The sequence below is a fragment of the Ambystoma mexicanum genome, chromosome 12 (assembly GCF_040938575.1).
Source record: "Ambystoma mexicanum isolate Mex_15411 chromosome 12, UKY_AmexF1_1, whole genome shotgun sequence".
In the NCBI taxonomy this organism is placed as follows: domain Eukaryota; kingdom Metazoa; phylum Chordata; class Amphibia; order Caudata; family Ambystomatidae; genus Ambystoma; species Ambystoma mexicanum.
The window spans coordinates 117,961,668-117,985,895 of record NC_090936.1 but is presented as its reverse complement, the minus strand read 5'-3'; the positions used below and the strand labels follow the sequence as shown (position 1 = coordinate 117,985,895).

Genomic DNA, 24,228 nt, shown 5'->3' with positions numbered 1-24,228 from the left:
CTTAACCCTACCTGACTGCCCATATATTCGTTGCAAATCTGACAGCCTATCTTCCATACATTTCAATTCACTCAAATGTTTATTTTTCAAGTGTGCAGTTTTACTTATAAATTCCCCTCTTAATACAGCCTTAAAACCATCCCAACACACCCTGAAGTCTGCCGATCCCTCATTCTCTTCAAAATACCTCTCCACTAACGTCTGGACGCTGTCACAAATCTCCCTATCATCCAAAACCCCTACTTTAAGACCCAAAACCCCTACTTTAAGACGCCACCTAATAAATGTGGGAATCTCACGATCCATAATCACCTGCAAGTCCATAAGAGCATGGTCCGAGATCTCCCTTTCCCTAATATTCACAGCAATTGCTTTATCGAACAATTTATCAGTCACCAAAATATAATCTATCCTAGAAAACGTATCATGCACTGGAGAATAAAATGTATATTCCCTCAAAGAAAGATGAACTTCCCTCCAGATATCCACTAAACCGAACTTCTGCAAGAAGAAACCAAACTCCTTACAAATACCAAAATTAGTGTACCTACATTGACTAGTCCGGTCAATTTTATAATCTCTAACGTAATTAAAGTTCCCCCCCTAAAATAATCGTCCCTCTGTGCATTTTACTGAGTAAACGTGAAATGTCCTCAAAGAAGAACTTGCTCGGTGAACACGGTCCATATATACACCCCAACGTGATTTTCTTACCACAACACTGGATATCGACAAAAATCTTCCGACCCTCTCCATCCATTACTACTTTATCAACACTGAATTGCAAACCTTTCCTAAACAGGATGCTGACCCCTCTCGATTTAGACAAATAACAATTAGAAAATTGTTTACGAAATCTCAAATTAAGTAAAAGATGATTGTCCTCATTCACCAGATGTGTCTCCTGCAAGAACACAACATCTGTTCTCGCTCTCCACAGTCTCACCATAACTTTCCTTCACTTACATGGACAATTCAAACCCTTGACATTCCAAGTCAATGCCGACAGTGTACCCATCTCCCTATAGTAATCTACTCAAAAGATTAAACAATCCGAAACAGCAATGCATAATGCTCCACCATAGATTGAACAAGAAAGCACAGAACCTAACATCGATATTTATACGTAAGAATCCAACACCCCAATCCACCAGGATACTCAATTGAGGGTCCCCAACAACAAACCACAAAGACAAAACAAAACATAACACATAGACACAAACCATCAAGGAACAAAACCACTTTAGTATCTGGATGCAACCTCCAGGTTGCACATGAGCGCACATCCCTCCCCCATGTAGCACATTCCAACCCATCTCCTCCAGGATCCTAGCCCACAAAATCAGTATCATCATTAAATTCCTTCTCTTCAAATCAAAACCTCTACTCAAACTAACACTTTAAACCCTCCAAGTAATCCCTCAACACCCTCCTAACATAGTGCATCTACAGAGAGGCATAAGTACTACACTCAATATGCAGCATCAAACGGTCAAAATAACTGTATTCCCTTTAATAGAACAATTAATTTTTCCTCCACACTAAGTTAGATAATGTCTAAGCCAACAACAGAACAAATGCATATTCTCAAGTATATGCCAAACAATTCAAACCGAATCCCAAACACTTAAACATCCCTCACACTCATCTGAACCACAGAAGCCTATAGCCAGATCATTACATGAGACAACAGATTGTGTCCACACAACAACTAAATAGCAAGCATCCAAACTGATCAAGTACTTGCACGCAGAACCACCAAAACGCGTCAACCACCTGACATACATCTGGAGCCCACAGCCCAAAATTGTATCAATGTATCTTTACCACCCCCCCTTCGCCTGGGCTGGGGCTACCGCATTTAAATAATAACCTCCCACTCAAATCCATACCCCCATTCATACATTGTCCGATAGTCAGACAGTCCACCGCATATGATCATATTGCAATCAAATCAAAACAAACAACTTCACATTGTACCATAGAAATAAGCCACCAACAACAAGAGCACATCTATTGAGATCCATTAATAATAATTAACACAGCCCTATTGAACAACCACTGCCTCCGCAACATGTTGGCGCACAACATATATGTATAAAAGTTTAGGTCGCGAGAGACATCCAGTACTATATATCAAATCAATTTCAAAAGATCCAAATATCAAATTGCATACCCAGTTTGGTTATAAATATTTATTTCTGGACTGAATTATTTTGAAAATGGAGATGTGTTTCACTCTATTGATACCTGCCCCACCGCCCCCAAGAATTCCCCCCACCCCACCTCCGGCCGAATATTTTGAGCTGACTCCGTAAGATTACGACTTCAAGAAACGTTGAGGCATAGTTGAAGGTTAAGAAAAAAAATGGCTAGAATAATTAATTAACCATCTTCTGGTAAAGAAGTGCTATGCCCAATGGGCCTGATTTACAGAGCGTTTTTCAATGGGGTAAACGCTTTTGTAAATCAGGCCCAATATCTTTCTGCTTCCATGTCAAAAAAAAATATCGATTCGTCAGATAAAATGATAGAGGTTTTGAATTGACAACCTTAAGAAGTTGAGGGGCAAAGCATACCTTCTGCTGTGGTCGTTCGTTGCGTTTCTATTCGACACTCCATGTCCTTAGTCTGACAGACCCTTGGTTTCCAGGGATATCCAGAGGACTGGGAGTTGCAAGTGTCTATAGATTAATTGTATGTGCATGAGCAAGGCCCTGTTCTAATACACAACTACTACTTTTGTTTTTTAAAAAACCTGCATGCCCGCATTCTTCTATTGCAGGCAGCATGTGCGACTCTGTACTTTCTTTAACACGAACAAATGCCCTAGGTTTCGGTCTGTTCGTTGATCGGTCGGGTACTTACTTACCTGTTGGAAAACAGGGGAGGGTTGTGGGAATGTAATGCGTGCAAACAGCTGGAGAGACGGGGACATTTCTGCGTCCTGACTGGCCGGCAAAGTTTCTAACTCTCAGTCCCTTCTTGGGAAACGCTCCGCGGAGATTGGTCCTTTCTCCGTTTGACCAGCCAGACTGAGCCAATCAGAGGAGGGCTCGCCGGCTCGTCTGTTCACTCACTTGGCCCCCTTCTGCCAGCCCCAAGCACGCCTCGTATCACAGAAGCACGCCAAACTGCGCGGATTCTCATAATGACCACGGACACTTTTTATTTTTCATGGCTTTTCTGCTTGTTTTTGGCTCCTTTGCACAAAGGGCAGTTCACGGAAAGAAATGGATTTACAGGTAAGTGTATATTCGTTCATACATTTCTCGCATTATTTCAAGTGGGCAGGGATGTTATACTAAAGGAATTGTAGGTCTGAACTATATACTCTTGCATGATGCAGAAGGACGATCTACGCACTGTTCTGAATTGTGTGCACCGGCGTTAGTATACTTCACACATACGTCACGCGTGTGTGCACCGCTGGGTTTCTCCTTTATGCGGGTGCCGCTGAGGTTAGGCTAGAGAAATGGTTGATTTGCTACATGCATCTCCACTTGTGTCGTGCCTGCGTTCCCCAGTCGCTTCCTTGCATGCTTTGGCGTCCCTTGACATTGCCCACCCCTCTTGAACTATCCGATCTGGAGAATGGAGATGGGTGATTACAACCCAGAGACCCCCTTGCACTTTTTGGGATGCGATTTGACTGCGTCTGCTTGCTCGGGGTTCCCCGGCGAGTGTCTCCCGTGGCAGACGCGCGGATTTGGGTGTGCATGACCACGGTCCTGCCGAGGGCACCGGTTTAGTTTGAGGATTGCTGGTGTGCTTTCTGCATTACTATTTTGTATAGTTCTTATTAACACGAATGCCCGAGCGGGCAGTGTCTTTACACGTGATCATGCTTAATGACTTGTGTGATGTTAACGACCGATCTCAGTTTGATGTCTCGCACGCTGCTGAAGTCCCTTTGTCGAGATTTGATCATTTAAATTATAGGTTGGTATTATTTCCTCCGCATGTATGCACACGTTGCTTTCTCTAGCACACTCTCCCCTTGCATGTATGTTTCTCTAGTGGGGTAGGGTCCCAGCCAGCCCCCGCTTTTCTCCTTCTTAAAGCGCCCCAGATGTGCCTCTTTGCCAGCCAGTCAAACGTTTATTTAGTCTCAGCATGGAGAACTTTGCTTATTGACTTTAAGAGATCAGTCAATCGCCCTGGTAACACATCCCGGCTTCCAATAGGCTGCAAGCGTTGCTTGTGTATACAGTAGGTATCGTTGGAATTAAAGTGGTTCTCGTACAATGAGAGTGAGGCGGGGGTGGTATCCTGTCTGCGTGCACATCTAGGGGCTGGATTTAGAACTCTTTTTTTCACGCTTTTGTAAATTAGGCCTTCAAGTTTCTCGACGAGAGAGCGATATACCCTTGGCTGTAGGTTGGCTATTACAATCTGCAGTTCTACTTTGCAATGCAGCTTTTTTAAATATATATATATATATATATATATATATATATATATATATATATATATATATATATATATATATATATATATATATTAAATCGCATTGTGTGTGTGTGACCTTTTTGATGAGACTTGGGAACATATTTCACAGTGTGTATTGATGTTTGCAGGGTAAAATATTAAAGCTTTCAAACATGCCAACTAATGAGTTTTATGGCTCACCTTAATGGTAGTGTGGCGTGCAAAGAAACCTATTTCCGTTTGGGGTTACGTGCATTTTGAGGAGTAGAGGTGTGGGGGCGGGTTCTATAATTATTGTGCATTGACATTCTGCCAAGTTATGCAACACAATCGGGATTGCAGTGTGGCTCTCTTAGTCGTGCTCCTGTCAGGTGGCACCTTAGCAGTCGTATTCATAGTTACACGTGTACTGTTGTGTGCTACTCTGTAATCCCATAGCCGGGGGGTTTGCCGATTAATTCAGAGTATTGTCCATTTTTTCCTGCCTGATCATAGACAACGACGAGTGTGCCGAGGGAACAGACGACTGCCACATTGACGCAATTTGCCAGAATACGCCTGCATTCTACAAGTGCATCTGCAAACCAGGCTATAAAGGAGCGGGACAGCAGTGTGAAGGTAAGGCGAGAGAGAGAGTCTGCCAGCTGAGGTCAGCCTGGCTCACGTCTGTAAATACGCCAATTCCCGGCCCATTCATGCCGATGAACACAGCTGCCCATCTTGGAATCTGCCGGCTTGTGTACAAGCCGCCCCCGCCGGGTCTGCTAATTGTTCTTTAGTAATGCAGCAGAGGTCGCGCTGTTTGCGAGAATGCGATTCTTTTCTCGGAACCAGATGACTTCTCACGTGTAAGACCTCTCCGGCAACCCTCTGCTTACTAGAGATGCTGACACAATGGACCTGTGCCTAATGGCAATCCAGCTAAAAGCCCAAGGATGGCTCAGGGCAGGCATCCGCGCCTTAAGGGGTAGCGAAGAACAAGCAACGTGGGGTAGTATTCAGAAGTAACTATTCATCGCTGTCAACGTGTCTGCTTCTGTTTGCTCAGCTTGGACCACTGGGTCTCGCAAAGTGCACATCATTTGCGTAACATATATACAATATTTTCCTATCGATGCAATACTTGGGTGATTGCATTACTCTGTAGGCACTGCCCAGTGATCAGTAATAGAAGATTTTCCTTCGTATTAGTCCATTTTTACAAGCACAAACATCCAGGTTGTGATAGTGTTTATTATACTGACTGAAAATAAGATGCTAGGAGGGCGTTACGCTTCAATGTTGCACGAACTTCCTCATCAAACGGAAGCAATAATCAAAAACAAGGGAGCTCATTTTTTGGCAAGCATGAGATTGTCAGGTGAATTCTGCACGTTCTCGCTTCACAGGCTGTGTTTTCTGACAGTTGAGTGTTCGTCGCGTATTCACGTTATTGTAAATCTTTCTTTCTCAATTTCCAAGCAATTGTGTACATGTTCTCGCACAATGTTTGGCATGGACGTGCCTTCTCAATTTGGACTGCTCAGCCTTCTAAGAAAGGGTTATTTGATTAAGAGTATCAACCAATCGACTTTACCAAATAAATATACTATGCCTCTAAACCATTCTTACTTATCCGAATGTATAGCTGTTAACTGAATACCAGTGCAACACACTTTAGGTTTCTCCACTGCTTAGCCCATTACTATAGGCATACGCCAAGGACGTGGTATCTCGTCCTTGGGATTACCTTCCCAGTGCCAAGGACGAGATAGCTCGTCCTTGGCACTTAAGGGGTTAATGAAGGAGACAATGTTAGAAGGCTTTGCATGGTGAAATACTGAAATCACCAAAAAGGCCTTGGCACTGGGGGGGAAAACCCATGGCAGTTAAAAGGTTAAAGCAAAACAAAAACATTGCACCACCATCAACTTTTTGGGGTCCTGGAGTCAAAGATCGTAAAATGTCCATAGCTGACAAGAATGACCAGAATGCAGGATAATAGTACCCTAAAAAACATCCTGCACCAGCATGACTTAAAGAAACAGTAGAAGAAAATGCATGATGCGAACTCTTGCCTGTGTTCACTGTTTAAGACATCATACAGGTTAATGCACCCCTACAATTTACAATCCGCACCGTTCACACCTCTGAAAGGAAATGCCGCAGGCCATAGTAAACTCCAATTTCATGTATTACACTGTATCTGTAGTCATCTAATGTTAATCAGACGTTAACAAGCTCAAAGGCAAACAAAGACAAACCGCAGCAGAGTTGTTCTGAGCTCAGAATGTCTCAGACAGCTTGGGACAGATGCTCACTGAGGATGCAGTGCTGTACGGCAGGTGGGCTATGGGCTTTTTGGTTCCCCTAGATCTGGGAAGCCAATTTTTGCAGCCAGCTCCAAGATCCATGGAAATCTGGCCTATTTCCTGCACTGGTTAGGCATCCCGCATTAATCATGCAAAAAGTGAACCTGCATGTCCCGTAACATAAAGTGCTGTTTACTGAAGAACCAGGATTAACTTATGCTGTATGTATGACATGCCTCTATTTGGTAGTTATGAATTATTTGTATAGATAAGCTGTCATGGTACTGAAGCAGGTTACATTTGCCTGCAGAAGAGCCATGGACGTTTTTTGCAGGCCATTGGCAGCAAGATTCCTTGGGGTTCTTCCTGCTGACTTTTAAGCAGGTCATTTTTGGGCTTTCTGAAGTGGGACTGCAAATTAATTTGGGTTGCTGATATAGATTGCATATAGACAGTCTTCTTTTGATCTGCTAACAGAGAATCTCATCAATGCCTTCGTTTTACACACAGACAAAGGAAAGTTAACCAGTATTTGATCTTATTTATAACTTCCAGTCCCAGCTAACCTCTTCACATGAAGATGCCTCACCCCCTGAAAGTCTTGCCTCTTCCGCTCATTTTTACTTTGGGGTGGAAGTGTAGTGATCCCTCGCCCCAAATGCGTCAACTATAGTGCTATGGATTAATAGGGCTGTGGGATGTAGAGCACAACCCACCCGTTTTTGTTTGTAGTGTGTATGTGCGGGTGCCCCTCTGATTGTAAAGGCAAAATGTCACAGGGGATTGTCTCAAAGCAAACCTACTAGAAGGGTTCCAATTCAGGTTTTTGTAGCAAGTCCCCTTTGCCTTATGACACCACGTCCAACTTTGGTTCAAGTGGGAGCTTCCTAGAGCCAAATGAGGGAAGCTTTTGGAGAGTAATTGCCTGCATCGAACTTCGACCTACCATGTAAACGGAACAGGCAAAAGGTTCTAAATGCACATCCAATATACGAAATTAAACCAATATCAGCAAAAATAAACCAGCTGGTGGAGAGAATACACAATCTTAGCCTACCCCTCTAAATGAAGTTATAATCTAAGTCCCACTTGGCCTTGAAAAAAACAACCTGGTGCTTGAAAACAGAGCCAACTGGCGCAGAAAAAGAAATAAGACGGACAGAAGTTGGGGGAATTATATTGAATACTTTGGGTGACATCTTCGAAATTGCAGAGCTTCTAGTTACAAGCATATCTTCTATATTTTGCTAATACGTAGAAATGTAAATGATTGGCACATTTTAGAGCAAATGGCAAAATGTTGAAAATCATGATGGCAAAAAAGAAAACTACCAATGGCAAAGCCAGTATTTCCAGCGTTGTAAATTTAGCACCCACAGAGAAAAAAAAAAACCTTACCCTCTACGTTAGCTCATCTGAGTGGCCATTTTGGAACCATACCTCTCTCTCTGATCGCCCCTGCAAACCCATTTGCCATCCAGTAAACTCCTGTCGAGAGGCATCCCATCATCTTTTGGCCACAACAAAGAGATGCACAGAAAAGGGTATGTTCTGTTTGGCCCTTCTAGGACTTGAAAGGACCTTTGACCTAACACCAATCGTTTCTGAGCCGGCGTTAAGGATTTGGAGCAGGTGATTTCTTTGCCCTGATAAATGACCATAACTTTTGTGCATTTTAACATCTGGTCTTGCCCCCCGGCGCGGCCTTTCCCACAGCCAAAACACCCCCTTCTCCATCCATCGCCATCTGACCAGCCTACCCCCCTGTCCCCCTTATTGGCCAGCATCTGCTAGCATTCTGTTTCCGGCGAGAGTCTAACCCTACGCTGGTGCTCGCCTGCGCTCTTCTGAGTTGGAGCAGTTGATTTCTTTGCCCTGATAACTGCCCATAACTTTTGTGCATTTTATCATCTCGTCTTGCAAAAGTTGCTTTCCTGTGCTCTGGCGCAGCCTTTCCCTCAGCCAAAACACCCACTTCCCCATCCATCGCACTAATAGCCCTTATGAACTTGATCTTGGTCCTGCAACTATGCACTTCGCTTTCAATCCTGGAAATGCATTTACCTGCTAATCCTACACACCTGGAAATCTCTGTGGAGAATGATATAGTAGGGAACCTTCTAGCACCTATCCTTTGCTAATCCCAACTATCTGGGAATTTCCTAATAGAACCACCTATTGGGGATTCTATTTAGAAAACTATTCAATTTAGAAGAACTAGATGCTGGGGGCCGTCTAGCAGTTAATCTGCTAATCACACCCACCACCGAATGTATATAGCAGAACTAACCTCTGGTAACCTATCTAACAGAACTAGCAATCAATCACTTATTAACTTGATCATTGCCCTGCAATTATGTACTACGCTATCAATCCTGAAAATACCCTTACTTGCTAATCCAACACTTCTGGAAATCCTTGTGGAGAACTATATAGCAAGGAACCTTCCAGCACTTATCCTTTGCTAATCCCAACTATCTGGGAATGTCCTAATGTAACCACCTATTGGGGATTCTATTTAGAAAACTATTCAATTTAGAAGAACTAGATGCTGGGGGCCGTCTAGCAGTTAACCTGCTAATCACACCCACCACCGAATGTATATAGCAGAACTAACCGCTGGTAACCTATCTAGCAGAACTAACAATCAATCACTTATGAACTTGATCATTGCCCTGCAATTATGTACTACGCTATCAATCCTGAAAATACCCTTACTTGCTAATCCAACACATCTGGAAATCCTTCTGGGGAACTATATAGCAAGGAACCTTCCAGCACTTATCCTTTGCTAATCCCAACTATCTGGGAATGTCCTAATAGAACCACCTATTTGGGATTCTATTTAGAAAACTATTCAATTTAGAAGAACTAGATGCTGGGGGCCGTTTTAGCAGTTAACCTGCTAATCACACCCACCACCGAATGTATATAGCAGAACTAACCGCTGGTAACCTATCTAGCAGAACTAGCAATCAATCACTTATGAACTTGATCATTGCCCTGCAATTATGCACTATGCTATCAATCCTGAAAATACCCTTACTTGCTAATCCAACACATCTGGAAATCCTTGTGGAGAACTACATAGCAAGGAACGTTCTAGCACTTATCCTTTGCTAATCCCAACCTTCTCAGAATGTCCTAGTAGAACAACCTATCAGGGATTCTATTTAGCAAAGCTGCAGACCGAGGACGTTGCTAGCAGCTATACAGAAACATAATACGTTTTGGGACAGATCTGCCTGTCACCACCCATCAGTTTTCTCCAGATCAGTTTGACCCGTCAAGAATCAGGGAGATTCCATGCCCGGCAGGCACTGTAATATGAACAGGAACAAAGCCCCCTTGGAAAACACACAGACACCGAAACACACCACTACGCTAACTCTGCCCTCTGCACCAACAAACGTTAGAATGCAGCTACACACCTCAATTAATTCGGCCCAGCTGCACACATACTTACACACCTCCACGTGCACCTCAACAGTCTTTAGAAGTTAACCATACCCCTCGAAATGGGCCTGGCTGCTCACATGACATCATTCTCCACTATCGCCACCAGAATGTAGACACCATAGTGCATTGGTCCTGCTGCACACATTCTACTGATCTTACACAACACTGCATCACACCTAGCACTAGTATGCAGCCACACACCACCCATTGCACACTGGCTGCACACACACCGAGTGCACCCAAGCACATTGTACTACACTACTCTCTCTGCTGACCTGGACTGTGGTCCCCAGAGCAGGTTCAACCCACAGCGCTTTGGAATCATAACAATGGTAAAAGGTGCTATACAAATGCCAAATAACATAACGTAAACTATTCAAAGTGTGAAGTAAGTCCAAACTCCATTTGAATTGAAATAATATTCTGCCAGATTTTGCCTAGTCCACTAAGACTGGGTTTCCATTCTATGGACTGTGCATCGCAAATGGGATCACTTTAAATATAAATCTGACCCATAGGGCCCAATAGTATTACTGGTACTACTGGCGCGCGTTCAGAGGAGTGGTTCAGCTGAGTGGTGCTGTCTCGCTGTGGTGCTGCTCCCTGGCACTTTTCTACAGGAGTCTGTGTGCTTTTCCTGGAACGTTGCTGCCTTCGTGCTACCTTGGCCCGCCTCTCCTGGCTCCGCCTCCTAGTTGCAGCTGACTCCTTATCTTCATCACGCGTGTGTGTTCAGCGCGCGCGTTCAGAGGAGTGGTTCAGCTGAGTGGTGCTGTCTCGCTGTGGTGCTGCTCCCTGGCGCTTTTCTACAGGAGTCCGTGTGCTTTTCCTGGAACGTTGCTGCCTTCGTGCTACCTTGGGTAGGCGTGCCGCTTCCAGCGGCTCCTTTGCAAGACTTGCAAGACTCTATTTGGCGTATTGCCAAGGACTGATATTGTGTTCTCTTTGGTTTGTTTCTAGCCCGCCTCTCCTGGCTCTGTCTCCTAGTTGCAGCTGACTCCTTATCTTCATCACACGTGCGCGTGCAACGCGCGCATTCAGAGGAGTGGTTCAGCTGAGTGGTGCTGTCTCGCCGTCTAGCTTTCGAGCTCTCAGCGAGGCATTATTTTGGGAGTTTTTGTTTTACGAATTGTTTCTGCTGCTGTTTGTGTATAGCGAGGTTTTGTGTGTTTCCTCTGTTTGCCGAGTGGGCTACAGATTGAACCACTATGCAGGCCAGACTGCCAACATTGACCATGGGGATGCTCCCAGCTCTCCAACCTGGGGGCTCCAATCCTTCTCGCAATTTTTTGTTAGATAATGCACAACAATTAAAAAAAAAAACAGCCAGCACTATCACGCTGTTCAACGCCGGTTTTGAGCCGTGGTCGTAATGGCAGCAAAGTTTGTTTTAGAGGTCCATCATTGCCCGATATTCGGCCCTTTTGTAAAGAAACAACTTTGGCCCCCTTGCTTGATAATTTGCGAGTTCCCTTAGCTTCACAAGCCACATTTTCGCCTTGTTTAACTTCAAAGGATAGATTACCTCTACCCTACACCAAAGTGGCTACTGAAGCGTGGGGCCAAACTCCTGTTTCTCTAAATCCTTCGATTTGTGGTAGTCTTGTGTCCTGTATTTCCTTGTCCGACAGCATGTTACTCCACAACTTACCGCTTTCATCTGCGGCAGTGACTGAAGCTGAGTCGGCTGCTTATGTGCCTGCTGAAGCTGCAGTTATTAATTTGGATTTGAACCCATCAGGCTTTTCCCAACAACTTTTGCCTGAGAAATCCTCTCTAAACTTGTCACGCTCTCCAGTCATGTTTTCAGACATCGATCTCAACTGTTCTGAAATTGAAGCTTCATACCTTGCACCCACACCACGACGTAGCACAGTACCACTAGGTCCTTCTGGCAAAGTGGATGCGGAAGCTACGACCAATAATATGATCAATCTCACTTTATCTGCCATGCATGTCTCACTACAAACGTTATCCAAACTTTTTGACTCAGTGATTAACAATATGTGTGATCACTCTCAAAAGTTGGATAAGATTTTAGCCTGGCAAGAGCATGCTACTTCACTGTTACAACAAACACATTCTCCTGCATCTGGGCTAATTGATGCAAGTGATCGCCCTCTCGCTCTTACATCATCATTAGGTATTCAAACCTCGTTTGAGGTACAATTAGTAACATGTTCTAACCAAGTCCATCCCTCGCTGGCATCCCTTTCTTTATTACCTGTAGTGCCACTCATTGAAGGCATCATTTTGGATAACACAGCCACGGCGCATGCTCTTTCAACTATCTCAGTTGCCCCCCCACCTAATACTGCCAGCCACAAAAAAAGAGAACTCTTCAAAAACAAAAAGCTTCTTTCGTCAACTTCATCTTCCCAAAAAAGTGCTCTTATTGCTTCCTCTGCTGTGGCAAAGAAATATCACCAAATGTCTATAGTACGTATTCCAGCATCCAATGCTGAGGGTTCCCCCATCATTCCTCCCCATGCTCCGCTTGACACTTTGGTAGAAATGGTAACTGAAATGGGCAATACCTCCCAACCCTCCACAGTGCCTTCCAAAGGGCCTCCCACAGGCGTTAGTGACACTATCTTGCCTGTGGATTTCCATCGGCAGGAAATTCGTCATGCTGTTGATGCTTACATGTCTGGCCATGTTCACCTTGGCCAAAAATGATCTCTTCCTATTCAGTCATCCTTAACTAAATGCCCTTTGAGTACAACCTACCAGCCATCACCAACAACTTTCTCCATAACGGCTCCTGCCGCCGGCTCTCTTGTTCGCCCTCCCAAAGGGCCTTCCACAGGCGTTAGTGACACTATCTTGCCTGTGGACTTCCATCGGCAGGAAATTCGTCATGCTGTTGATGCTTACATGTCTGGCCATGCTCACCTTGGCCAAAAATGATTTCTTCCTACTCAGTCATCCTTAACTAAATGCCCCTTGAGTACAACCCACCTGCCACCTCCAACAACGGCCTCCCTAACGGCTCCTGCCGCCGGCTCTCTTGTTCGCCCTCCCATGATAGATGCCGAGCCCCTGCATCCCTCAGACTTACAAGCATCCGCTGGCTTTTCCAGACGTTCGCTGTTAGCGGAAATTGCCCCGGAACTGCTTGAATTACTGCAAGCTGTCTGTCAAAAGGAGTCCAAACCATCTACCATAAATGCACCAGTTTCTTCGGCATTGAGTAAAGGATCCTCGGTCTCCAGGCCTACCCCTAAGCGTCCAGCCAATTTTTGCCTACAATTAAAATGCAGGCCACTTCCGTGTCCTCAATATGTCTTAAATCGCGGTTCAATCTTGAGCATTTTCTCTGATGTTCCTGCTATAGAAGACATTAACTCACTCGACGTAGCTTTAGTTGACTTTTTTGACAAGCATAACATGCACTCGGTTCGATTATGGATGCAATCACGAGTCATTCAGAATGCAATATGGGCAGCACGGAGACAACTATGTGATTTGGGCTTTGAGATTTCTTTGGAAGCGACTGATGACTCCTTTCCTCTCCAACAGCAGTTGTCAAGTAGGTCAGCTCTCCATCTTAACCATAGACCCCACTCTCAGGAGTTGAGAGGTCCACATTCTGCTCTTGATCCACTTGCCCAGCACTAACTAGTCCAAGTTGTGGAGCCTAGTTATTTCACTGTTATTAGCTGGAACACAAGGGGGCATTCGCAGTTACTGAACAATGATTCCAGATTTTTGTCAAAATATAAATTAATTTTATTGCAGGAAACATGGCTTACTGTTGATCCTATTTGGGATGCCCATGATGTACTCACCATAGTGGCTCATCAAGGTCATAGTGGCCGTCCCTTTGGTGGGTTACTGACCGCAATCCAAGCTGATAATACCTCTAGTCTCTTTCCCTGGGCGTCCCCTAATGCTTTCATTGAAATGTCGAGATTGATATTGTCATCAACATCATATGCCATTATTAACATCTATTGGAATCCGGTGTGGATTACGGACAAATGCTTCCTTAAAGCCCTGAGTGATATGCTGTCTCTAACTTTATTGGATGGTTCTGTTCACAAATTATTAATTGCGGGAGATTTTAATCTGGACTGCGTTCATTCCAACAGTAGAACCAATTCATCTTGCATTAAAAAATGGGAACAATTTGCCAAACACCATAGTCTCAATAGGCTTAATGGAGCATTTTCTTCCGACATCCCTCCAGTTTCAACCTGGTCTAGGGGCTCTTCTGCATCTATTATTGATAATATGTACACAAATGTCATCTTATTTTGTGATGTGTTGGATTTTGAAATTGTGTACTCGGATTTGAGTGATCATAAGCAAGTAACTGCTGTCTTGCAATATTGTGATAATTCTATTTTGCGCAGAGATAATATTGCTAAGTGTCAATTTAAGGTCAATAACGCGGGTAATAGACTCTGATGGACGGAGCAAGCCCTAGTCTCCCTTCATGGTTATTTGTCTCATGCAGCTCGGTTGCCAGTGTTAAATTCCACTACTTCAAGTGTCTGCTACTCTGACATGCTTCATCTTTTTCAGCCTCTTGCTTCTTGTTCCCTGTCTAAGTGTACATACTCTATTCCACCTTTACATGTTTTTGACAGGGAAATTAGAGATCGCAAGCGCCTCTTTCATCAGCAGAAAAGAGCAGCATTGAAACTTCCCATTAACATTCAGCACAAGCATCTTATTAATCTCAAAACTAAATAGAAAAATTGGGTCAGAGCAAGGCGTGCCAAACGTTATCACCTTGATAGCCAACTTCTATTGGCTGCAGCCCAGAGCAAAAATATTGTTAGAGTGTGGTCCCATCTTAACCAAGCTACAACTGGATCGCAAGTTGTTACACAAGCCAATGAAGTCTCTGAATTTGCTTGGATTGCCTATTTTTCTGATTTATACAAAGTGCCTGATGGCAGTATCGCCCTAGCTTCCACTTATGCCCTGAATACCTTTCACCTAGACTGTAGATGATATATTAATGTTCATCAAAAAAGCTAGTCGGTCAGGTGCTTGTGGTCCGGATGGCTTGTCTAATAACATGCTTAAAGCCCACCCGGAAGTTTGGGGGCGCATTTTGTTTTCTATCTTCACCCTCATCATGAAATCACAAAAACTGCCCCCAACCTGGACCCATTCAATCGTCGTCCCCATTTACAAAAAGGGGAACAGGAAACATCCGTGCAGCTATCGGCCAATAGCGCTACTAGATGCCCCTGGGACGATTTTCTCTCGAATGATTCTGAGAGACTTTCAAAAGTGGACGTCAGAAGTCCACCTCAATGATCCATTTCAATCAGGCTTTGTGGCAGGTTTAGGCACCGCTCCCAATATAATCACTCTCAACATGCTTCTCTCTGATCATGCGGCCTGTAAACAGACCTTATACTTGGCTTTTGTTGACTTAAAGGTTGCATTCGATTCAATTGATCGTAGCCTACTCTATCATAAATTGGTCAATCGGAAATGCCTACCATCCTTGGTATCTCTAATAGTAACCCTGCACTCTAACACCTTTATGCAAGTTGGCCTTAATTTAGGTGGGGACTTGACTGCAAAATTCCAGACGTTCAGAGGGTTGAAGCAGGGGTGTATTTTAGCTTCCTCAATCTTCAATTATTTCATACACGACTTGGGCGTTAATCTAAGCAAGATTTTAAGTGACCCTCCCAGTTTGGGCTTGCACAGAATTCCTTATCTGTTCTATGCTGATGATTTGATCCTCATTTCAAAAACTCATTCTGGTCTCCAAAAATTATTGAATGGCCTAGAGTCATATGTGGATCTAAATCATCTACAAATCAATACTTCCAAAACTCAAATAATGATTTGCAAAAGTCATTCAGGCACCAAAACAAACCCTTCAGTTGGCGATTACATAATGTCTCTCTAGCACAGGTACCCAGTTAGAAATATTTGGGCACTATAGTGGCTGATACACCCACAACTCTTGAGCTTGATTTAGCAACCACTGGCAAATTACGAACACCAGTCGCCCAAGCAAAGATTCTTATGGGCAAATTTGGCAAATTCACTGTTAGACATGTATTAACATTCTATCTCCAGAAGGTGCTCCCAGTTTTGACCTATGGATCTGAAGCACTCTCCCCCAGACCCATTGAGTGGTGGGATAAATTAGAATCATCCTTCTGGAAACAGGTTTTGCATTTGCCCGTGTGCACTCCTTTGCCTCTAGTTCGTTTTGAATTGGGATCTCTTTCCATGGCTTCCTTTGTCATCTGTAAGTACTGTGCTTTTTTTTGGAAGTGTCTCTTGTCTTTGAACCATTTAGAAATCCTGGGAAAGGTGGCAAGTAATCTACTTAAGCGAAATGAGACATTCGCGAGGAAATGGTGCGTGTTCGTTATGAATGCATTGTCCGACGCATCTGTGGATTTAGACTTGCTTTTATCCAATGAAAATCGAGCCAGAAAGAAAATATATCATCATGATTGGATTACAACCCAAAATAAATGTTTAACTTATAAGGACTTCGATCGCAGTTTATTTGGCCATAAGCGACTCAGAGTAATGGCCGATTATTTGGCCAAATTTCCTTGTTCAAAGACTCGTCAGAAATGTCTTTGTTTTCGTTTAAATCTCTGGCCGACTCTAGATGTTCTGGCCCGAAGGAAGCAAATTGGAGAGGCTGAGAATCGGTGTCGATTTTGTAAGAATGTTAACCAAAAAGAAACATTAGAACATTGTTTGGTGCACTGCCCAAATTTGGTCTCCATTCGGTTAAAATGTTTTGGGAAGTTTTTTGAAGAGCAAAATGTTAACATACAAAAAAACATGTGGCAATGCATTTTCTCATCCGTCTCATTGGGTGTTAAGATAGCAACTGAACAGTTTTTGGATGCAATTTTTTGTGACCTACACCTTTAAGTTTTTTTTTTGATACTTTATTTCTTTTCTTGTCTTATTAATGCTTGCCACGTGTTGTATTTGTATTTTTCTTTCATTTAACTGTGAAAAAAAAAGATTTTAATGACTGTAATTCACTGTTCTTGACATTTTGTATATTGAAAGATTGATTTTATCAACCATAAAATAAAATAAAAAAATTACTGGTACATTTAAACTGCAGTTGACATGTGCTTAAAAAAGTTGAATCAGGCACATAAGGCTCTGAACTATGGCTTGTGAATTGACATTAATGTGGCCTTCATTTAAAGATTGCATCCACCCCAAGACATTGTATTACTGTGGGTGTCTTTAATCTGCATCTAAAAATGTAATCTGTTCCTTAAGGTCCTTATCGCTGGCCCCGACCCCTACCTCACTCTGCCTGAACCATCCCAGGAACATCCATTGGTTGAAATGGTAATTATTATCACAATACCCCAAGAACTGTAAATACATAAACTTGCCACCTAAAATAACATCTTTAACATCAAATGGATGTTAAAACTTCATAAAAAACGGTATTTGACCCTAAAAACTCTATTTCAATGGGTTTTCTGAGATCCCTATCGATACAAGACTGTGCTGGGATCCAACCATCTCACTACACAAAAAAGGAAACTGACCATAAATACATACAATATCGGACACATTTTGTTCCAAGTTAACAATTCTACCATAGTTGCAATTGATTGCAGACTACCCAAATTTATCAGATTACTCAAGGACTGTAACACCGTACAACTGACCCTGAATCCCAGAAAGTATGTTACGTCTAACCATCCTAGAAATCAAGAAATGGCCATAACCCAGGACAACCTCCATAAAACACTGCTCTGAGGAGGAATGTACATAACGTCAGAATGGCTATTAAGTCTCATCAAAATTCCAGGGTAGCCTTACCTACTATACCAGACTTTATTCTGGCTATCACTCTAAACCCCACAAACCCACATTCTCTCACACACACAAGAAATCACTTCTCTAGACACAGCAAATAGTAGATCAGCTATCAAAAATGAAAATAATGTCTGTCAATGCATAAAAGAGTCGAAAGGGGACTTACAGGGAATCACAGAAAGGCAGACATGTGGACCCTGACTCCATAAGTGGCTACAAAATTATTGTCTCAAATACAAGTAAGAAAATGTGAATAGCAGCCTTTGCCTACCCAGGGAGACTAAGGATCTGTCAGGTGTACACACCTCCCTCTCACACCTTACAAACATCTGTGTGCAAATGCTGCATTAAGAAAAACATCTCCATCAGAAGAAACACAAATTCTCCAGAACATAAACATATATATGCAATCAAGTGACACTTGCCAGAACACATATACATGTTGTGTACCCACATATACTTTCCTAAGTCCATGGAGCATAGGGCACACCAACATACCCACTCGGCAAGACAACACCAATACCCTTAACACATTCACCTGATGAAAGGAAAAAAGTTAGTTACAAAATTGCAAATGTTTATTACAAAAAATCAGCATATACATTTAAAATAACTGTAAATTCATTAAACGTGAAACAACAAACATAAGACATTACCCACATACAATGTAAACAATCCAATCGTTTGTGCAAAACGGGCAATTGTCACATGTAAAGTAAACAATACAATAACAGCTAGTAATGCACTTAATTCTACAGTCATAAAATTTGCCTGAGACCTACGGTCCACATCTGGAATACTGTGAACTCATGTAATGCAGCCATTCATAGAGCTCGCCTGAGACCTATGGTCCACACCTTGCATATTGTGTTCACTCATATGGTGCAGCTAACTATAGGCCCCAAAGTTGCGATAGAGTCTATCCCAATTGAAAATGGCCTCTATTACCTTCAAGAGAGGTGTGAATTTGCATCAGTCCCTGGTTCGTGCTTTGCATAAAGACTGCTCACCACGCGGTAATATGAGAACCTATTTAGGGCTACCACCTGTCAGTGGATACCACTCTTGTTGTAAATTCATGAATCCGATGTCTGAATTTGTTCATATCCAAAAAAACGTGGAAACTGAGCAAACATACTAATTGTAAATCAAGTAATGCCATTTACGTTGTGACGTGCTCATGCCAGCTGCACTATGTGGGAAAGACTCAGAGAACAGTCCACATCAGGATTACTGAAAATCGTTTGTGTAAATGGACAGGGACGATCTCAGCTCCTTTGGTAGAAACCACTATATGGAGGCTGGTGTGAAGAATCCTACAGATCCCTCACTGAAACCCTGCCTAAAGTCTCCTCCCAGGTGGCCAGGGGAAGGCAGACACTTCCTGACCCCAACCCTAGGGGCAGTGTACAGTGGGAGGATCACCTGTGAGGAGACAGGGCCCATGGTGGTGAGGAGATTCAGTGGAATGAGACACAGTTTTTGTCCTCTGACAGGAATATTCTTCCCAATGTACCTAAAGAGGTTACGGCTTGTTGCCATTTTAATGTCTCTTAAATTGATATAAGATTTTGGGTCGTAAACCCTAAGGTTAAGAAATCAGAGCAAACTATACCAAAAGAAAGATCCTTTTTGGTTTCACAAACTAAATATCTTTCTTAATACCAAGGGTACTATGTAAAGGAATATGAAAATGTTGTGTTCCCTAAACCATCTTCCTCTGCACTATATAATGCTCATAGCCCTTCTGTTAAAAATCTTAAGGAAATTTAAAACTACCCTTAAAAATAATTAAAAAGTGGAAAAACCCAGCTTTATTGAAGGGGACTACAAGTCCCAGAATCCCAGAGCTGCTGAGACGAGGAAGAGGGCTGAAGAGGCATGCAGATATAGCAGTCAGGATTGAAGCCTAGTAGCCATTGCAGTAGTCAGGCAATTAAGGCAAATAGCCTACACCTGTAGACAATTGTTGAACCTGTGAGGCATAAAAGGCCCCCTCAGGGAAGGAGAAGTAGAAGGAGCTGGAATGAGAGCTGGAAGGCTGCTGTAGTAGTAGCAGCAGAAAATAAGCACGAGGTTTGCAAATCACGAGAGAGTGGAAGAACAGAAGGGACGCCAAAACGTGGAGACAGCAGATTACACTTGCAAGTTCTGAGAGAGTCCTGTTCTCCCAACATCTGAAATGCAGAGGCTGTGCAACAGAAGACGTGCAGGAGACGAAGTTTTCCACATATGAGCCTAATTGCTGTGATTGCAGAGCAGCGGAAGTGCAGGAGACTAAGGTCAGAAGCAAGTGGCAAGCCAAGGGCCTCAGCACGGAAAGGAACTCTCAAGTTAAGTGGCCAGACTGGAGACACCCGCGTTGGAGAAGGGTGTGGGTCCCCAGCAAGTCAGAAGCAGCAGAAGTAGTAGAGGGAGCCAGGGAAGCAGTGCAACCTGCAAAACCAGTATGTATGTAGCTGGCGAGTGAAGCACAGAGTTCTAGTACACTGCGCAAGCCGCGCAGGTAACTGTAGCCAGCTCCTAAGTGACTCGCATATTATTTTATGCAAGTGAAAGCTGTTTGTTGAATGCCAAAGTCTGATGAACAATGGAATTCTAGCACTTGCGTATCCTGTGAAAGATCTAACACTGCCTGAGAAGCTAAAGTAATTGAACACCATTGTTGAACGGTTTAAAGACTGTTACTGTATAACGGAGTGGTCGATTGTCCCTAATTAAAAAAAGGAACGCTTTTCTACACAATTACCGTATACCTGAACTTAATAATATACGAGTTACAAATTAATAAGGCTGAGAACTACATCATCAAAATGAGGTCACATGTGCCTAATTGTAATTCCCCAGAGAAGTCAGAACTTTATCCTCTGTTGTTACGTGGGAATACAATTCTTTCTTTATCTTTGAAGCCTTAAATCTACCTTAAAGAGAGGTTGCGTGTGCCCAAATGCATTTTCATCTGCAAGTCTGAATCTCACACTGTATCTAGAAGAGACATTCTTTCATTTCTAGGAAGTGAAGAGTTTACTATTGAAAAGAACACGCTTTACCCAAGCCAATAGGCAAATTCTGTCGTGAGTTAAACCTGTCTTTCTAGAGTTCATATCTTTTTATTGAGGAATATAGATGAAAAACACAAAACAAAAACGCAATGTATCCTTAAAATTCACAATGTGTACATGATAACAGATAAACTTAAAACTTACAATAAGCTGTCCCCTTCCCCTCCCTACCCTTACCCTCACCCTGGTAACCACCCACCACCCCCTTCCCAGTCCACGTCACCATATATATAAGTTCACAAGTTCTCTACACAGTGAGTTGAACGTTAACTAGCATCACAATAAATACTCTCTTACGCCAAGTTCAAGAGTCCCAAGGCTCTGAGCCTGGGAGGACAGGTGCAGTCTTTATACACGTCTTTAACATAGTGCAGGAAGATTGCCCACTTAGTGAAAATGGAAGCTATCATGCTATGTAAAGTGTAAGTAATTTTTCCACAAATACGAAGTTGCCACATGCCATTTAACCAGTCATTTAGTGTGGGTAGTAGCATGGATTTCCACTTAGAGACAATGGAATTTCTAGCTACCAGTAGCATTAGCCCAAGTAGTCGCAGTGACTGGTGATGGTTGCTTGTCAATTTATCTTGTTGGGACGACCACCAGCCCAGCAAGCACACCTCAGAAGATTTGCACAATGGAAGGCATGTTGTCTGCTTTAAAGTACCTACAACCTCTTCCCAGTATGGTCGTAGCTTGGGACAGTTTCACCACACATGCATGTACGTGCACCCAGCCCCGCACCCATGCCAGCATAGCCCTGATTCACCTGATCCTATGTGAGACCCTCTCATTGTTCAGGTATACCATCTTGCTATAATTTTATAGTTTTGCTCCATATACTGTGCACTGATTGTCATCTTCATAATCCCTGACCATATCTCAGCCCCTTATCTCGTGTCTAAATCCATGCCCGAGTCCTTGTGCCAGCTTTTCGTGTAAGAGGGTAGTTTGGTCAAAGTGTGCTGATTGAGGCAGCTGTATAACTGTGATATCAGGCACTTAGAACCACCTGGGGTGAAGATCAGCCTCTCAAATGTAGTGAGGGGTCCCGTAGCTCCCTTTTTATCGCTTCCCTGTATGACCCAATGTCGTAGTTATATGCATGTGAATCGCTCCCTCTCAGTGATCCCAAATGCGTCTTTGCCTTCTGGAAAGGATCTGACGTTGCCCCTCAAACAAATGTGTCATGTATTCACAGTCTTCCCCCCCCCTCCAGGATCAGAAGACATTATTTCCGTATGCTGGTGTGGAACTGCTTTTGTGGCGTATCGCCGTAGCCGTACCCGGGAACAGCGCAAGTTCCAACCTTTTTGCTACCGCCTCCCAGACTTTAAATGCTGTGGCCATGAATGGGAGCTCATATAGGCAGACGGGACGGTCCTGACGCAGGATCCACAGCATATATCTTAGGTGCCTGCCTGCCACTTGCTCCCATGCCTGCAGGACTCGCAGCTGTGCTGCCTGATAATATCTTCAAAGATTCGGAAGTGCGAGTCCCCCTTCCCTTCTAGGCCTGAACAGTGTGGTAGCTGCAACTCTAGCAGGTTGTTTGTTTCATACAAATACTTCTATATCTCTTTGGAGTTTATCTAGTATCTTTCTGGGCACCACTACCAGAAGCATCTGAAATAGGTACAGGAGCTTTGGCAGGATAGTCATGTTTATGACAGCAACTCTGCCCACCAGCGATAGTTCATGCGAGCTCCACTTGAGCAGGATTCCCCTGATTTTGCTTAGGATTGGAGAGTAGTTCGCCTCATACAGGCCCTCTGCCTGTGCCATTAGGAATTCACCTAGGTATGGAATGGCCTTCGTCGCCCACTTGAATGGAGAAATGCACAGCACATTCTGCAAGCGCTTGTGTCCCAGGGATAAATTCAGCACCATGCATTTATCTAGGTTAATTTTAAACCGTGAGACCGCCCTATAGTTTCCTAAGAGCTCAAGTGTCGACAGGCGTGAGTCTTCCAGCTCGGACAGCGCTAGGAGAATATCATCTGCATATACCACTATTTTGTGTTCAGATACTTCATAACTGAGCCCATGGATCATTCCTCACCTCTGATCAACTCTGATCAACTCTGCTAGTGGCTCCACTGAGAGAGCAAACAGTAAGGATGATAGCGGATACCCCTGCCGTGTACCCATGCCCACTCGAAAGCCGCTTACCATTGACTGCTACCTTTCCTGTTGGAGCATTGCACAACGTGAACACTCTGGTGATTAATTACTCTCCCAGACCAAATGTATGTAGTACCACACGCAGATAACTCCACTCCACCCGATCAAATGCCTTCTCAGCATCTAAGGCTATCAGCATGGCCGGAATCTTTCTCTTGTGCGCAATATCAATGAGGTTTATGACCCTTGTAGTGTTGTCTGCCGCATGCCTGCCTTCCACAAATCCAGATTGGTCCAATGTCACCAAGGAGGGGAGAATCAGGTCAAGTCTGGCTGCAAGTATCTTGGCGTATAGCTTCCTATCAGTGTTTAGCACCGTCATGGGGCGGTATGACGAGCATAGATTCAGGTCTTTGCCCTCCTCAAAATCACTGAGATCTTCACTTGTTCCATTGATCTCGGAACAAGGGAATTTCTCCAGATTGTGTTGAATAGCACGTGATGCGGTCCCAAGAGAGAACTTCAGTAGGCTTTATAAAATTCAGGGGTGGACCTGTCTGGCCCTGGTGCTTTACGTACCTATCGCTTTCAGGATCTCCTCTTTCGTGATATCCTAATCTAATCCCTCCCTTTGCTCTGTCGTCAGCTTTGGTAACTTGCATCTACTCAGGAAGATCTCAATCAGCTTGGGTCTATGCGAGTCAGGTGTGTAGAGGTCTGTATAAAAATCATTGACAATCTAGAGGCTCGCATTCTCCCACCATCCTCTTATTAGCCTGAGCTTTTATCTTCCATGCTAACAGTTTGCTCACCTTACTTCCTTAATCGTAATATAGCTGTTTGGTTTTCAAGAGGGCAAATTCTGCCTTGTTTCCCTCTATCAGGCTAACTTGACTCCTGACAGCCTACAAGTTCCTGTAGATTTTCTACGGACCAGATTCCCTATAATTCTTTTAGCTGCGTTAATAGCTTTTCTAGCTCTACCGCCCGTGCTCTACGGAACTGCGCCCCTTTTGAGATTATCACATCTTTAATGCAAACCTTAAATTCTTCCCACCAAGACT

General features: G+C 43.5%; 1 protein-coding gene across 3 annotated transcripts in view; it reads left to right on the top strand.

Moving 5' to 3' along the window:
• Nucleotides 1-3,094: 3,094 nt before the first annotated feature.
• The window catches only part of SCUBE1 (signal peptide, CUB domain and EGF like domain containing 1), a 2,600,196-nt gene continuing 2,579,062 nt past the window's right edge, over nucleotides 3,095-24,228 (top strand). For all 3 annotated transcript variants that reach the window (XM_069628128.1, XM_069628129.1, XM_069628127.1), the window contains exons 1-2: nucleotides 3,095-3,245; nucleotides 4,927-5,049. In XM_069628128.1, the coding sequence (XP_069484229.1) occupies nucleotides 3,152-3,245; nucleotides 4,927-5,049 (217 nt within the window). In that variant the 5' untranslated portion in view covers nucleotides 3,095-3,151. The remainder of the gene's footprint in view (nucleotides 3,246-4,926; nucleotides 5,050-24,228) is intronic.